Source organism: Rhinolophus ferrumequinum, chromosome 13 (assembly GCF_004115265.2).
Source record: "Rhinolophus ferrumequinum isolate MPI-CBG mRhiFer1 chromosome 13, mRhiFer1_v1.p, whole genome shotgun sequence".
Taxonomy (NCBI): Eukaryota; Metazoa; Chordata; class Mammalia; order Chiroptera; family Rhinolophidae; genus Rhinolophus; species Rhinolophus ferrumequinum.
The window spans coordinates 27704-42914 of NC_046296.1; the positions used below are offsets into that span (position 1 = coordinate 27704).

At 38.7% G+C, this 15211-nt stretch overlaps 1 protein-coding gene across 1 annotated transcript in view; it reads left to right on the forward strand.

Moving 5' to 3' along the window:
* TGFBRAP1 (transforming growth factor beta receptor associated protein 1) overlaps positions 1–15211 on the forward strand; it is a 59292-nt gene that overhangs the window by 9045 nt on the left and 35036 nt on the right. Inside the window, exon 2 of the mRNA XM_033125127.1 lies at positions 14296–14996. Coding sequence (XP_032981018.1) covers positions 14309–14996 — 688 coding nt within the window. The 5' untranslated portion in view covers positions 14296–14308. The remainder of the gene's footprint in view (positions 1–14295; positions 14997–15211) is intronic.

Below are 15211 nucleotides of genomic sequence, written 5' to 3' on the forward strand. Positions count from 1 at the left end.
ATATATATATATGTATATATATATATATACACACACACACACATATATATATATAAAAGTATGTATATATAAAATATATTTTATTTTTATATATATTTTTAATACACACACACACTCACACACACATACACACACAGAGGGTACCAAAAAAATGTATACACATTTTAAGAAAGGAATAAACTGTATTAAAATTACATTGATGGTAACCACTTTGAGCCCCTCTTGTAATTGCAGAAGTCAAATGTGACTTGTATTCATCTTTTGTTATCGGTATATATTGAGTATTACAACTTTAATACAGTTTTTTCCTTTCTTAAAATGTGTATACATTTTTTGGCACCCTCTGTATACACACACCACACACACATACATACACACACACACACACACACACACACATGTACATAGTGGGGGTGCCAAAAAAATGTATACAAGTGGACACTTTGGTCAACGTTGCTCAAGCAGTAGTTCACTGTAATCAGAAGTCTGGACGCTGATGGTAACCTCTTTGAGCACCTCTTGTAATTGTCAAACGTGAAGTCAGACGTGACTTGTATTCATCTTATTCATCTTTTGTTATCGGTGTATATTGAGTATTACAATTTTAATACAGTTTTCCTTTCTTAAAATGTGCATATATTTGGCATCCTCTGTATATATGTGTGTATATAATTAATATTTAATACATTTAAAAGAATATTTATGGTCTTCATAAGATGTAGAAAATAATAACAAAAGCAACCTCAGCTTAAGAAACGGAGCGTGGGGCAGCGGGTTAGCTCAGTTGGTTAGAGCATGGTGTTCTTAACAAGGTTGCCAGTTCGATCCTTATGTGGGCCACTGTGAGATGCGCCCTCCACAACTAGAATGAAACCACTACTTGAATTGGAGCTGATGGGTGCTGGAAAAACTCAGTTAAATAAATACGTTTAAAATAAATAAATAAGTTTAAAAAAAGAAAGAAAGAAACAGAGTGTTAACGAATGCCTTTGAAACCTTGTATACCTCTGTCCCGGATCCTATCTTCCCTGGATTTGTGTTTATCATTCCCTTACTTTTCTTAAATGTTTCAGTAGAATCCCTAACATTATATTGGTTGCATTTTCATGGTTTTGAGCCTTACAAAGCCTTGTCTGTTCAGTATATATAGTGTGCTGCTCTTCCCCGCCCCGCCTTGTAGGGAGCTGCCCTATAGCAATCCATCCTGTAGGGGAAACTTGAGTTGTTTCCAGGTTTCCCGTCTCAAACAAGATGGCTTTCATCTTCCTTGTTTTGTCCTGGCAAACATAAATTCCCAGGCGTAAACCTAGAAGCAGAACCACTGGCTTACTCAGTCACGTCAAGGGCTTCCCAGATGAATCACAGTGGTCTTGCCAGTTTGGAAGCTTCCACTCGCAGTGTGGAGAGTTTTCATTGCTCCATGTTCTTGCGCACACTTGATGTCATCAGGTTTCAGTTGTTTGGTCAATTTAGTAGGTTGAAGAAAGTGTTCTTGTACCTATAATTTGCAATCCCAGTTTAAGCAGGTTGAGCGTTCTTTCATGGCTATTGCCCATTTATATTTCCTCTTCTGTGAGAAGCCTGCTCGTGAATTTTGCTCATTCTTCTATCAGATTATTGTTACTTTCTTTTCTATAGCAGTTCCCTCTATCATCCAAGTATCTTTTTTGTCAGATATCTGGTGTCAGTGCCTTCTCCCCCACCCCCATAGTTTTCCCCATCTAAACTTTTTACTTTCTTTATGGTATCTTTCGAAGAACAAAGGTTTTACATTTTAATGTGAATGAATTTATCTTTTCCCCTAGTGTTCGTGCTTTTCTTATATTTTATCTTAGAAATTCTTCCCTGCCCTAAGGTCATAAACATATTTCTTTATATTTTCTTTTCAAAGTTTGAAAACTAGGCCTTCTATACTTGAGAATCTTAAGTCACCTGAAGTAATTTTGATGCATGGTGTCTGATAGGTCTCTACTTTCTTTTAATTTTTTCTAGATGTCCAATTGTCCCAGCACTGCTTACTCATCATATCTATCCTCTTACACACCTCATGATGTGCAGCAGCACTCTTGTTATGTTTCAGGGTTCCGCACAGTCTGTTTCTGGGCACCCAGATATTTTCTCCTGGTCTCACATCGTACCAGTACCACATTATCTTAATAACCACAGCTTTACATTACATGCTATCTGTTGAATCAAGGTCCCTTATATTATCTTTTTCTTAAATCCTACTTTTTTGGGCCTTCTCTGCCATGAGTTTTATAATCTGCTTGTTGAGTTACACGGACGCGCGTGCGCACACACACACACTCACACCTGTTAGAATTTTTATCAGAATTGCAGTTTTTTTCTGGGTCACTTAGAATTTTTCATTGAAGCATAATTTGCATACGGTAAAATACATAGAACCTAAATGCACAGTTCAGTGAATTTTGATAAATCTATACACCTGTGTAATCATTACCTCATACAAGATACAGAATATTTCTAGTATCCCTTTCCGTTTAATCACCCCTTTCTCTCTGTAAGCACTGTTCTGATTTCTGTCACTATAGATTGCCTACTTTTGAACTACATATAAAGGGAAAATACAGTATGTATATGGTTTCATTCAGTGGTTTTGAGATTAGATTCATCCATATTGTTGACTTTATCAGTTTATTCCTTTTTTATTTACAAGTTTTATTCCACGGTATAAATGGTTTCAGTAGGTAAAACTGAGCTGTTTCCTGTTTGGGGCTATTATGAACAGGCTGCTGTGCACATTCTCGTACAAGTCTTTTTGTGGATATTGGTATCTACAGAAGAGAAATGGAAACACTTAAGAAAGGAATTGTTGGGTAGCAGGATAAATACATGTGTACTTTTATTAAAAAAACAACAGATTTCCAAAGTGATGAAACAATTTTATATTCATTCCTTCCAGCAAAATATGCAGTTTCTAGTTGTTGTTCATCCTCCCTAACATTTAGTGTTGTCGGTCTTTTTAATTGTAGCCATTCTAATGGGTGTGAAATGACAATCTCATTGTGGCTTTGGTTTGTAGGAGATTTTTTATATTCTGGATATGACCCCTTTGCCATATGTATTATTGCAAATTTTTCTCCCAGTCTGGGACTTGCCTATTCATTTCCCTAATGGTGTCTTTCCATGGACACAATTTTTTAATTTTTATAAAATTCAGTTTAACAACTTTTTCTGTTATGGTTAGTGCTCTTTGTATCCTAGGACATTATTACGAGGTCAGACAATTAAGTTTGCGAACTCATCCTAGAAAAACTGCTACATACGTCATTGCTGAATATCACTACAGTCACTTTCAAAGTACTTCCCTTGGGAAGCTGCACCGACACCAGTGCCTAGTCCACCCTTCATAGCAATTTTGGAACTCTTTTTCTGGAATGGACATCAGAGCTGTTGTATTACCCTTGATGTCCTGAATGTCATCAAAAATATCTTCAATAGTTCCTTTATCTTCAGGTAAAGAAGGAAGTCATTGGGGGCCAGATCAGGTGAATAGGGAGGGTATTCCAATACAGTTATTTGTTTACTAGCTAAAAACTCTCTCACATGCAGTGCTGTGTGAGCTGGTACATTGTCATGATGCAAGAGCCATGAATTGTTGGCGAAAAGTTCAAGTCGTCTAACTTTTTCACGCAGCTTTTTCAGTGCTTCCAAATAGTAAACTTGGTTAACTGTCCAGTTGGTACAAATTCATAATGAATAATCCCTCTGATATCAACAAAGTTTAGCAATATCTTTTTGACTCTTGATTTGGACTGACGGAACTTTTTTGGTCGTAGAGAATTGGCTGATTTCCATTGTGCACTTTGACGCTTTGTTTTAGGGAACACCCATGTTCCATCACCAGTGATACATGGCCCAAAATATCATCTTGCCTCTCCAGGACCACTAAGGCCTTGGCAAACTTCAGCTCTCCTTTGCTTTTGTTCATCAGTGAGCTCTTTCAGGACCATTTTTGCACACACTTTTCTCATGGCAAGATTTTCAGTTAAGATTTTCATAACTGTTTCTCTATACATGTTTAACTGATCTGCTATGCTTCTCAAAGTAGCCGACTATTTTGACGCACAACTCGATGAATTTTGCAATGTTTTTGTCAGTTCTGCTCAGCGACTGTCAGTTTTGTCAGTGACTGCCCTGACCTCTCTTTATCAGTGACTCTTTCTCTCCCCTCAGAAAAACGTTTAATCCATTTGTACACTGCCGTTTTCTTCATGGCATTACCCCCATAAACTTGGACTAACATGTCCCTGATTTCACTTCCACTCTTGCCAAGTTTAACAAGAAATTTAATGTTTGTTCATTGTTCTAATTCAAGCTCAGACATTCTCAACAATAATGAACGCTGCTCAGAAAGACATCGCCACACGTCGACACGAACACAGCTGTGAGACACTGATATACCAAGATTATGAAACTTTACTGAGCTGTTTGTACAGAGCTGCCAATGTAAGCGCAGGGTGGCAAGTTCGTGAACTTAATTGTCAGATCTGTATACTGTTACTTGTGTACTTTTCTAGTCCTATTTTTCTTAATGAGATTGGAACACTCTTGGGAAATGGAACAGTGCCTTATAAATTTTTTTTTTGGACCTTTAGAGGTGCTTGTTGCATATGTAATGTTATCGTTATTTAAACTATTGTCCATGAATGTACTAATATTTTCCAATCTCTTTCCCTAACTAAATATGTATTTTATAATTTTGAGGAAAAAGTAAAATATTGATCTTTTAAATTATAACCATGCTTTTAAGGTGACATTCCAACAGAAAGTTAGTTTAAATTTCAGATCAGTTTTTAGATCATGCAATAAAGTATGAACTTTACACCTTAACAAAATTTTATTTTATTACCTTGTTAAAACCTCTCTGAATTCACACTGTAGTAAGTTAGACTTAATGTTAATACAGGAAGGTATAGCCTAAAGTTACCTTTTTATGATTCATATTTTATCTAAGTAAATTTATCACAGAACTATAATAGATCACAGAGAATATTTTTCCACGGCCTAAAGGAATAAACCATTGTTGAAGTACCAGAATGTAACTTTGTCAGCTTTCATTGATCTCTATGTAAGTCAGTTCCAGATACTTCGGAGTTTATAACACAGTATTGTTTGCAGTCACTGTGATGTGCATTAGCTCTCCAGGACTGACTTACCTAGTAGTTCCAAGTGTGTGCCCTGAAACATGTCCCCAAATCCCCCAACCTCTGCTAACCACCATTCTCCTCTCTGTTTTTATGAGTTTGGCTTTTTTGGACTCCACATATAAGTGATATCATAGTATTTGTCTTTCTCTATCTGACTTATTTCACTCAACATAAGAGCCTCTAGGTCCCTCCATGTTGTCACAAATGGTAGAATTTCCTTCTTTTCCATGGCTGAATACTATTCCACTCTGTGTGTGTGTGTGTGTGTGTGTGTGTGTGTGTGTGTGTGTGTGTTTCCACAGTATTATCCATTCATCTGTCAGTGGACACGTAGGTTGTTTCCATATCTTGGTTATTGTGAATAATGCTGCAGTAAACATGAGAGTACATGTATCTCTTCAAACTCAAGAAATAGAATTGCTGGATTACGTGGTGGTTCTATTTTTATTTCTTTTGAGGAAACCTCACATTGCTATCCATAGTGGCTGCACCAATTTACATTCCCACCAACAATGTACAAGGGTTCCGTTATCTCCACATCCTCTCCAACACTATTATCTTTTGTCTTCTTGATGATAGCCATTCTAACAGGTGTTTTCAATTGCATTTCCCTGACAATTAGTGATTTGACCATCTTTTCATATACCAGTTTGCCACTTCGATGTCTTCCCTGGAAAAATGTCTATTTAGTTTCTCTGCCCACTTTTTATCACATTGTTTGGTTTTTGTTGTTGTTATTGATTTGTATGAGTTCGTTATATATTTTGGAGGTTCAACCCTTATCTGATACATGGTTTACAAATATTTTCTCCCATTCCGTAGGTTGCCTTTTTTTATTTTGTTGATTCGTTTGTTGTGCAGAGCTTTTTAATTCAATGTAGTCCCACTGGTTGATTTTTGCTTTAGTTGCTTATGCTTTTGGTGTCAGTCCAAAAAGTCATCACCCAGGCAATCATCAAGGAGTTTCTTCCCTATGTTTTTTTCCCCCAGGAGTTTTATGGTATTGGTTATGTTTAAGTCTTTAATCCATTTTGAGTTAATTTTGGTGGTTGGTATAAGATAGGGGTCCAATTTCATTTTTCTGCATGCAGTTTTCCAGTTTCCCCATCACCATTTGCTGACGAGACAGCTCTTTTCCCATTGAGTATTTTTGGTTCCCTTGTCAAATATTAGTTGACCATGTAAATGGAGGTTATTTCTGGGCTCTCTATTCTGTTCCATTGAACTATGTGTCTGTTTTTATGCCAGTACCATACTCGTTTTAATGACCATAGCTTTGTAGTATAGTTTGAAACTACATTTCCTAAATGAGGAAGTTTGATGCCTCTGGCTTTGTTCTTTTTCATAATTACATTGACTATTTGGGGTCACTTGTGATTCCATACAGGTTTTACGATTGTTTTTTCTATTTCTGTAAAAAGTGCTATTGGAATTTTGATAGGGATTACATTGAATCTATAGATGGCTTTGGGTAATATGCATATTTTAACAATATTCTCCCAATCCATGAAAGTGGATATTCATTTGTTTGCGTCTTCTTCAATTTCTTTTATCAAGGTATTCTAGTTTTCATTGTATAGGTCTTTCACTAAGTGGTTAATTTTATTCCTAAGTATTTATTATTTTTGATGCTATTGTAAATAAATAAGATAGTTTTTAAAATGTCTTTTTCAGATGTTTTATGTAGAAACAACTAATTTCTGTATGTTGATTTTTATATCCTGCAACTTTACTGAATTTTTTTGATCAGTGCCAACAGTTTTTTTATTGAGTCTTTCGGATTTTCTGTGTATAAGATCATAACATCTATAAATAATGACAATGTTACTTAATTATTTCTCGCTTGGATGCCTTTTATTTCTTTGTCTTGCCTCTTTTTCTAGATAGTACTTCTAGTACCATGTTGAATAGGAGTCCTGAGATTGGGCACCTTGTTTTGTTCCTGATCTTAGAGGAAAAGCTTTCAAATTTTCACTATTAAACATAATGTTAGCTGTTGGTTTGTCATATATGGTCCTTATTATGTTGAGGTATGTTCCTTTTATACGCAATTTGTTGTTGGTTTTAATCATGAAAGGATGTTGCATTTTATCAAATGCTTCTTCTGCATTTATTGAGATAATCATATGATTGTCTATTTTATTCTATTAATATGGTGTATCGCATTTATTGATTTGCGCATGTTGAACCATCCTTGCATCCCAGGGATAACTCCAATTTGGTTATGATATCTAATCCCTTTAATGTGTTGTTAAATTCTGTTTGCTAATGTTTTGTTGAGAATTTCTGCATCTATATTCATCAGGGATATTGGTCTATAGTTTTCTTGTGGCGTCCTTATCTGGCTTTAGTGTCAGCGTAATGTTGACCTTGTAAAATGAGTTTGGAAGTGTTCCCTCCTCTGCAGTTTTTTGGCATAGTTTGAGAAGGATTGGCATTAATTCTTCTTTAAATGTTTGGTAAGATCACCAGTGAGGCCATCTGGTCCTGGGCTTTTCTGTGTTGGGAGATTTTGATTACTTATTCAATCTCCTTACTCATTATTGGTCTGTTCAGATTTTCTGTTTCTTCATGTTTCACACATGGAATAGCGTGTGTTTTTAGGCATTTATTCCTTTCTTCCAGGTTATCTAATTTGTTGGCATATAATTAGTCATTGTAATCTCTTATAATCCTATGCATTTCTATAGTATCAGTTATAAACTCTTTCATTTCTCATTTTGAGTCTTCTCTCTTTTTATCTCAGCCAAAGATTTATCCATGTTGTTCATCTTTAAAAAAATAACAGTTCTTAGGTTCATTGATACTTTTTTTTGTTTTTTTGTTTTTTGGTCTCTCATTTATTTTTGCTCTAATCTGTTATTTCCTTCTTCCTACTAACTTGGGCTTCATTTATTCCTTTTTCTAGTTCCTTGAAGTATAAAGTTAGGTTGCTTATTTGAGATCTTTCCATTTTCTTGATATATTCATTTATGGCCATGTACTTCCCTCTCAATACTGCTTTTCCTATATCCCATTGGTTTTGGTATGTAATGTTTGCATTTTCATTTGTGTTGAGATACTTTTTGATTTTACTTTTGATCTCTTTTGTTGTTCAGGAGTGTATTGCTTAATTTCCACATATTTATAGATTTTCTAGCTTTCCTCTTGTTGATTTCTCGTTTCATATCATTGTGGAAGGAAAAGATACTTGGTATGATTTCAGTCTACTCAAATTTGTTAAGACTTGTTTTGTGTCCTGTTATATGATCTGTCCTGGAACATGTATTCTGCTTCTGTTGGATGGAATGTTTTATAAATGTCTGTTAAGTCCATTTGGTCTAATATATGGTTCAAGTCCATTGTTTCCTTTATGTCTGGATGATCTATCCATTGCTGAAGGTGGGGTATTAAAGTCCCCTGCTATTATTGTATTGTCATCTATTTTTTCTTCATATCTGTTTATATTTGCTTATTGTATTTATGTGCTTCGATGTCAGATGCATACATGTTTACGATTGTGATATCTTCTTGATGAATTGATCCCTTTATCATTATGTAGTGCCCTTCTTTGTCTCTTACTTCTGTTTTTGGCTTAAAGTCTATTTTGTCTGCTATAAGTACAGCTATCTCCACTTTCTTTTAGTTTCTACTTTCATGGAATATCTTTTTTCATCCTTTCACTTTGAGCCTATATGTCTTTAAAGCTGAAGCGAGTCTCTTGTAGGCATTATATAGTTGTGTCTCTTTTCTTTTCTTTTTTTAATCTATTGAGCCATTCTGTGCCTTTCAATTGGTAAGTTCAATCATTTACATTTAGAGCTATTATTGTCTTCTGATTTTTCTAATGTCATTATATTTCTAATGTCTAATATTATTGACTCATGATGTTACTAATGCCATCTTATTTTTTTCGGGGTGTGTTGTATTTCCGTTGTTTCTTTTTCCTTCAGTTTCTACCTGCCTTTGTAAATTGGAGATTTTCCATGGCGGTATGCTCTGTCCCCCCATTATCTTCTGTTCATATGATCAAGGTTTTTGCTTTGTGGTACCATAAGGCTTACATAAGATGTATCACAGATAAAACAGTAGTCCATTTTAAGCTGATAGCAACTTCACTTAGATCATCTACAAAAGCTTCATACTTTCACTCCTCTCTTTTATATTTTTGATGTCATCATTTACCTCCTTTTATAATTGTACATTCATTAACACATTATAATAGCTCTAGTTATTTTTAATGCTTTTTTCCTTTGATCTTTATACTATCGTTGGTTAGCACATCATCGTATTACATATTTAGTCTTCTAGGTCTGTCTGTATATTTACCTTTACTGGTGTGTTGTATACTATTGTATGTTTTCATGTTGCTTATTAGCATCTTTTCATTTCAGCTCTGTCAGCATCTCTTGCAGGACAGATCTAGTGGTGGTGAACTCCTTCAGCTTTTGTTTGTCTGAGCAAGTCTTTATTTCTCCCCCTGATCTGAAGGATAACTTTGTCGGGTAGAATATTCTTGGCTGGCAGTTTTATCTTTCAACACTCTGAATATGTCATTCTACTCTCTCTTGGCCTATAAGGGTTTCTGTTAAGAAATCTATTGGTAACTTAATTGGGTTTCTTTGTTTATAGGTTACAGTGGTTCCCCCACTGCTGCTACTTCTAGAATTCTTTATTTGTTTTTTGACAGTTTTATTATAATGTGCTTCGGAGAAGGTCTTTTTGCATTGAGATATTATAATAGGGTGATGTGTTAGTTTCCTGAACTGTGATATCTAGTTCTCTCCCCAGGTTTGGAAAATTATTAGCTGTTATTTCTTTAAATAAAATTTCCACTCCCTGTCCATCTCTTCTACTTCTGGAATCCAGATTATTCTAATATTTGTTTTTTTGTTTGTTTTTCGATGGAATCCCATTGATTATGTAGACTTTCTTCACTCTTTTCATTCTTTTTTTCTTTGTTCTCCCCTAGCTAGGTTATTGCAAAATTCCTAACCTCTAACTAACTTATTCTATCTTCCGTATGCTTTACTGCAGATGCTCTATTGCATTTTTCATTTCACTCATTGAGTTTTTCAGCCCCAGAATTTGTTTGGTTCTTTTTTTTTATAATTTCTGCCTATTTGGTAAAAATTTCATTTTGATCATGTATTTTTTTAAGGTTTTGTTGAATTATATTTTTGAGTTTTCTTGTAACTCATTGAGTTTCTTTGAAACAGCCATTTTGAATTCTCTATCAGCTAGATCACAAATTTCATGCCCTTGGACTCAGTGGAGAAGTACTTTCTTTTTGTGATGGCGTGTTTTCTTGATTTTTCACATTCCTTATAATTTTGCATTATTGCTTTCATATTTGATGTAGCAGACACCTCCTAAATCTTTGCCAGTTGCCTACGTTGAGGTATTCTATTTGATGGTGTTATTTGGGTGTTCTCCATCTGTATATGGGTACACCTGCTCCATTCTTCTTGCTCCCTCTTGTGGCTGAATTCTTAAGCTTTTATGTCTTCTCTGGTTCTTCCAATTCACTGCTGGCTACTGGAAACCTTTCTTTTGTTTTCCAGAAGGTGATGCTATAGTTCAAGTTTGTGATTTCTCCCTTGCACACAGACTGAGGCCTGTTCTATGAGTGGGCTTCCTATCTACCAGCATCCCTGTCATGCTGTACACGAGGAGTTGGCTGCAGAGTGTGTGTGTTCAGGGGGGAGTTCAGTACTCAGGCATTGCGGCTGCTTGCAGACCCAGTAGGGAGATCCCTGGGTGTTATACTTCCAGAGGCTGTGGGTGGACTTCCGGCTGTACATCGTCCCTTTAATGTCCTTTGAAATTCTTATCTGCCTCTTTCCCAATCTCCTCTCTCCCCCCCAGTCTTAAAGGTCCTGCCTCAGTACTCTGGGCCCTCATGGAGACAAATGGGCTTCTCCAGCTGCATCCTGCACAGCTGGGGTAGCCAGGCACTCAACTCACTGCTATCTTTTTCCTCCACTGGAGAGGTTGTCACAGCTGGATAGATCAGCCCTTGGGGGCTGCGGTCCTGGGGAAGTTTCTCTTAACTGCTGCCTCTGCTGTGACTAAATTCCTACTTTTGTTTTTGTTTTTGTTTTGTTGCTGCAATGGCATGCTGGAATCTCCCCTCAGGCAAGCTGGACTTCCATACATTTTCTCTCATGTCTGGATATCTGCCCAGGTCAGCATTCTCCAGGTTTTTTGCGAGCCACGGTGAGAGGGGTCTGGGCAGGTTTGCTGGCTCCACTGGTTCCGCTGCCCATAGCGAGTTCTGTCTGCCTATCACTGGATGTCCAGATGGGCGAGACTCCACCTGGGTCCCTTGGTGTGTGGTGTTAGATTCCACAACACCCACCAGGGTGCTTTAGTTTGTGGATGGATGTCTAATTTGTTGTTAAAAATGGGGAGATACAAAGGAAGAACATCTTACGTCACCACGATGCTGACATCACTGTCCTTCTGCTTTTTATAAATTACCATTTTCTGATTAAAGCAGCTCCCTTATTTAAAGGCCTGTAGTAGGAAACTTATCTTTAGCAAGACTTGAGTAAGTGTAGTTACTAAGTAATGAAACAATATTGCATTTTTTAAAAATATTATAGAATTATGACTTTTTAATAAACCAAATAAATGCTTTTCGTACAACTCCCTTTTCTCTCTCCCTTCTCTGTTCACCCCAGTATTTAGACTAAATATGAGGTGTTTGATTCTTTCCATATGCAGTTGATGCTTAAACAATGTGGATTTGAACTGTGCGGGTCCACTTATATGTGGACTTTTTTCAGTTGACCCGCACAGTTCATTTGACCTACTCAGTTCAATTGACCCATGCAGTTCAAACCCGCGTTGTTCAAGGGTCAGCTGGTGGTTGGGAATCCGTTTATGCTGAGGGCCGATTTAAGTTATATGTAGGTTTTCAACTGCATTGGCAGTGGGTGCCCCAGCCCCCTCATTGTTCAAGGATCAGCTGTATTCTGCAAATGTGTTTCGTGTATCCCTATGCTAAGTAAAGACAGGCTAGAATTATGGACAGTATACTTTAAAAAAATTACATAGAGGAGTTTGGTTTTGAGTACCTGAAACTTGTTTCTCTATTCCTTCTGCAAAGCGAGCAATACAATTCACATTTTAAACAGTAGAATCACTCTATCCTGCCATTTTAAAAGACAGCTCTTATTGATCCATCCGTGAAGGAAGGACTATTTCATATTACTTTGCTTTCACAGACTTGGGATGTTTCAAAGCGTACATTTCAGTGTCTGTGTTTAACACATCAGAATTTAAATGGGAAAAGTATTGTATAGGTTTGGTTTTGGTGATTCTTTTTGGACATGAGAAGTAGATGGTAGTGTTTAAAAATTGTGTCCAAGATTAAAAGCCTACTCTTCACCCACCCTTAGGCTTTTCCTGGGACCCGGGGGCATTCCTGCAGCCGCGGAGAGATGGACATGATTCCTTCTCTGGGAGGCCTTCTGAGCCTCACTCTTTACTTTCCCACCTGTTTTCCATTGTCTCTGTGAAGATGAGCTTGTGTAAATGAGATGAATATGCCGGTGTGTGTGTGTGTGTGTGTGTGTGTGTGTGTGTGTGTGTGTGTGTGGCGCTTACATTTCAGTCTGTCAGAGGAGGTAGACACAGATTATCCACCTCGAAGGGCAGAAGACAGTATTGTTCTCTCTTGATGCCCAGCTTGGGAAATAAAAACAGAGCAGGTTGGGAGATGGAGAGGAATGCATTAATGGTGAGATCAGAAACTGACTTATTGAGTGCTTACGTGAGCTGACTCACTTAATCCTCAAAGAATCATATAAAGTAGGCACCATTATTATTATTCTCATTTGACAGGTGAGGAAATTGAGGCAGGGAGAAGCCAAGTGAGCCTCCCAAGGTCACATAGCTAGTAAATGACAGGAAAGGGATAGGAAGAAACTCTGGTGGTGTCCAGTGGGAAACTCTCATCCCCAGATCTGGGATGCCCTCCTTCCTGGGAATGTGTTGACTCAGGAAAGGGAACCAGAGACTTTACACGTGTGTGGCTATCGCCGCCTCAGTGGACAGGGTGTATACAAAATTATAGAATTCTAAAATCTCTAAGGTAATTCCTCCCCTTCCCTAATGCATGAATCTTTGAATATTTCCAAGAACTTTTCTAGCCTTTGCTGGAATGCCTCAAAGGACAGGAATTTAGTCTTTCATTAGGCAACCCTTTTCAGGACAGCTCAAAGTGGTAGAAAAGTCCTAAAAGCCTCCCTCTAACTCCCACCAGCCTTCTGCAGTTCTCTTAGAGCTACAGGACCGCTCTGTCCCGTTGAGGGCATTAGGGACTACCTGCCACATGTGAGTCTGCTTTCCCGCCAGCTGAGAAATCAGGGGATGGCCGTCTTGCCCATTTCTGCTGCCTCTAACTTTGTAGAGTGTGAAACCAGAGTCCACTTCAGAGGAAGACGTAGGAAGCCATGGGTTAGAGTGGCAGGCAGTCAGTGTGAGTAATCATCAACTGACATGTCAGTGCCCTTCTCAGAAATCCACTGACTATCTCAACTCCTCACCTGAAAGACTAGGAGAGTCGAGGCATATCCATACTACTCAACATGAACACATTTACTCTAGGAGCCAAATATAGTGCTAGGACCAACATGCATGCCTCCTTGGGAAGAGCACAAAGGCATTCAAGGTGTGGTTCCTGCCTCAGTATTTCTGACAGATCTGGTACAGTCATGTACTGCCTGCCATTCACTTAAACACAAAATCAAGTGGCCGGAGAAGCTCCGGGGAAGATCAGTGGGGATCATTTCTGCCTTTTCCCACAGTGTTTTTGTTATGTTGTATGTGGGTGAATACGTGTACTTGTCTTTTCCCTACAGGTAGGTCTCCCAAGAATGCTGCAAGGAAGCTCCATATAAAACTGAGCTCTGTGGAGGATGAGCAAGGTGCTCTCCTGCTGGGGTCTCCCATTTACCTGGTAGGAGGAGGGCGAGTGGGAAATCGGTTCTATCCTTCACTATTTTTTCACAGTGTCGAATGATTACCTTTTCCTGAGATGGGAACTGAGGAACTGGTGTATATCGATTGCAACCTGGGATGGTTCTGCCGCTTCCGTGTTATGCTAAGGCCCCTCTTCCTTTTCCTCTTCCCGCAGACCAGCAGCAGGCATGATGAGCACCAAGGCCTTTACGTTGGTCTCTGCCGTTGAACCGGAGCTGCTGATGGGTGACAAAGAGCGAGTCAGCATAGAGTGTGTGGAGTGCTGTGGCAAGAACCTCTATGTGGGAACCAGCGACGGCTTCATCTACCACTTCCTGCTGGAGGAGAGGACCCTGCCCGCAGGGACAGCCACATTCACTGCCACGAAGCAGCTGCACAAACACCTGGGTTTCAAGAAGCCAGTGAGTGAGCTGCGAGCGGCATCGGCCCTCAACAGGCTGTTGGTGCTCTGTGACAACTCCATAACTCTGGTCAACATGCTGAGCCTGGAGCCTGTCCCCTCAGGGGCCCGCATCAAAGGGGCCTTGGCGTTGGCCTTGAATGAGAACCCCGTGAGTGCGGACCCGTTCTGTGTGGAGGTCTGCATCATCTCTGTCAAACGCAGAACCATCCAGGTGTTCATGGTGTACGAGGACCGGGTTCAGATTGTCAGGGAAGTGTCCACGCCGGAGCAGCCCCTGGCCGTGGCCGTGGACGGCCACTTCCTGTGCCTGGCTCTGACCACCCAGTACATCATCCTGAACTACAACACGGGCGCCTCCCAGGACCTCTTTCCTTACTGCAGTGAGGAGAAGCACCCCATCGTCAAGAGGATAGGGAGACAGGAGTTCCTCCTGGCGGGCCCGGGAGGACTGGGTGAGCAGCGTGCTGTCACCTCCGCCACCTCCACCTCCCACCTGCCCTTTCTCCGTGCTAGCTCCATGAATTCATGCTGAAATTTGGGAGGGAGATTTCAGTTTTTTTAAAAACTTACGTATTTTTTATTTCTGGAATTTTTTTATTTTGAAAAATTAATTTTTCAGTTACCATTGGAGGGAGGTTTTAATTGTGAAAAATAGGTACTCATGAAG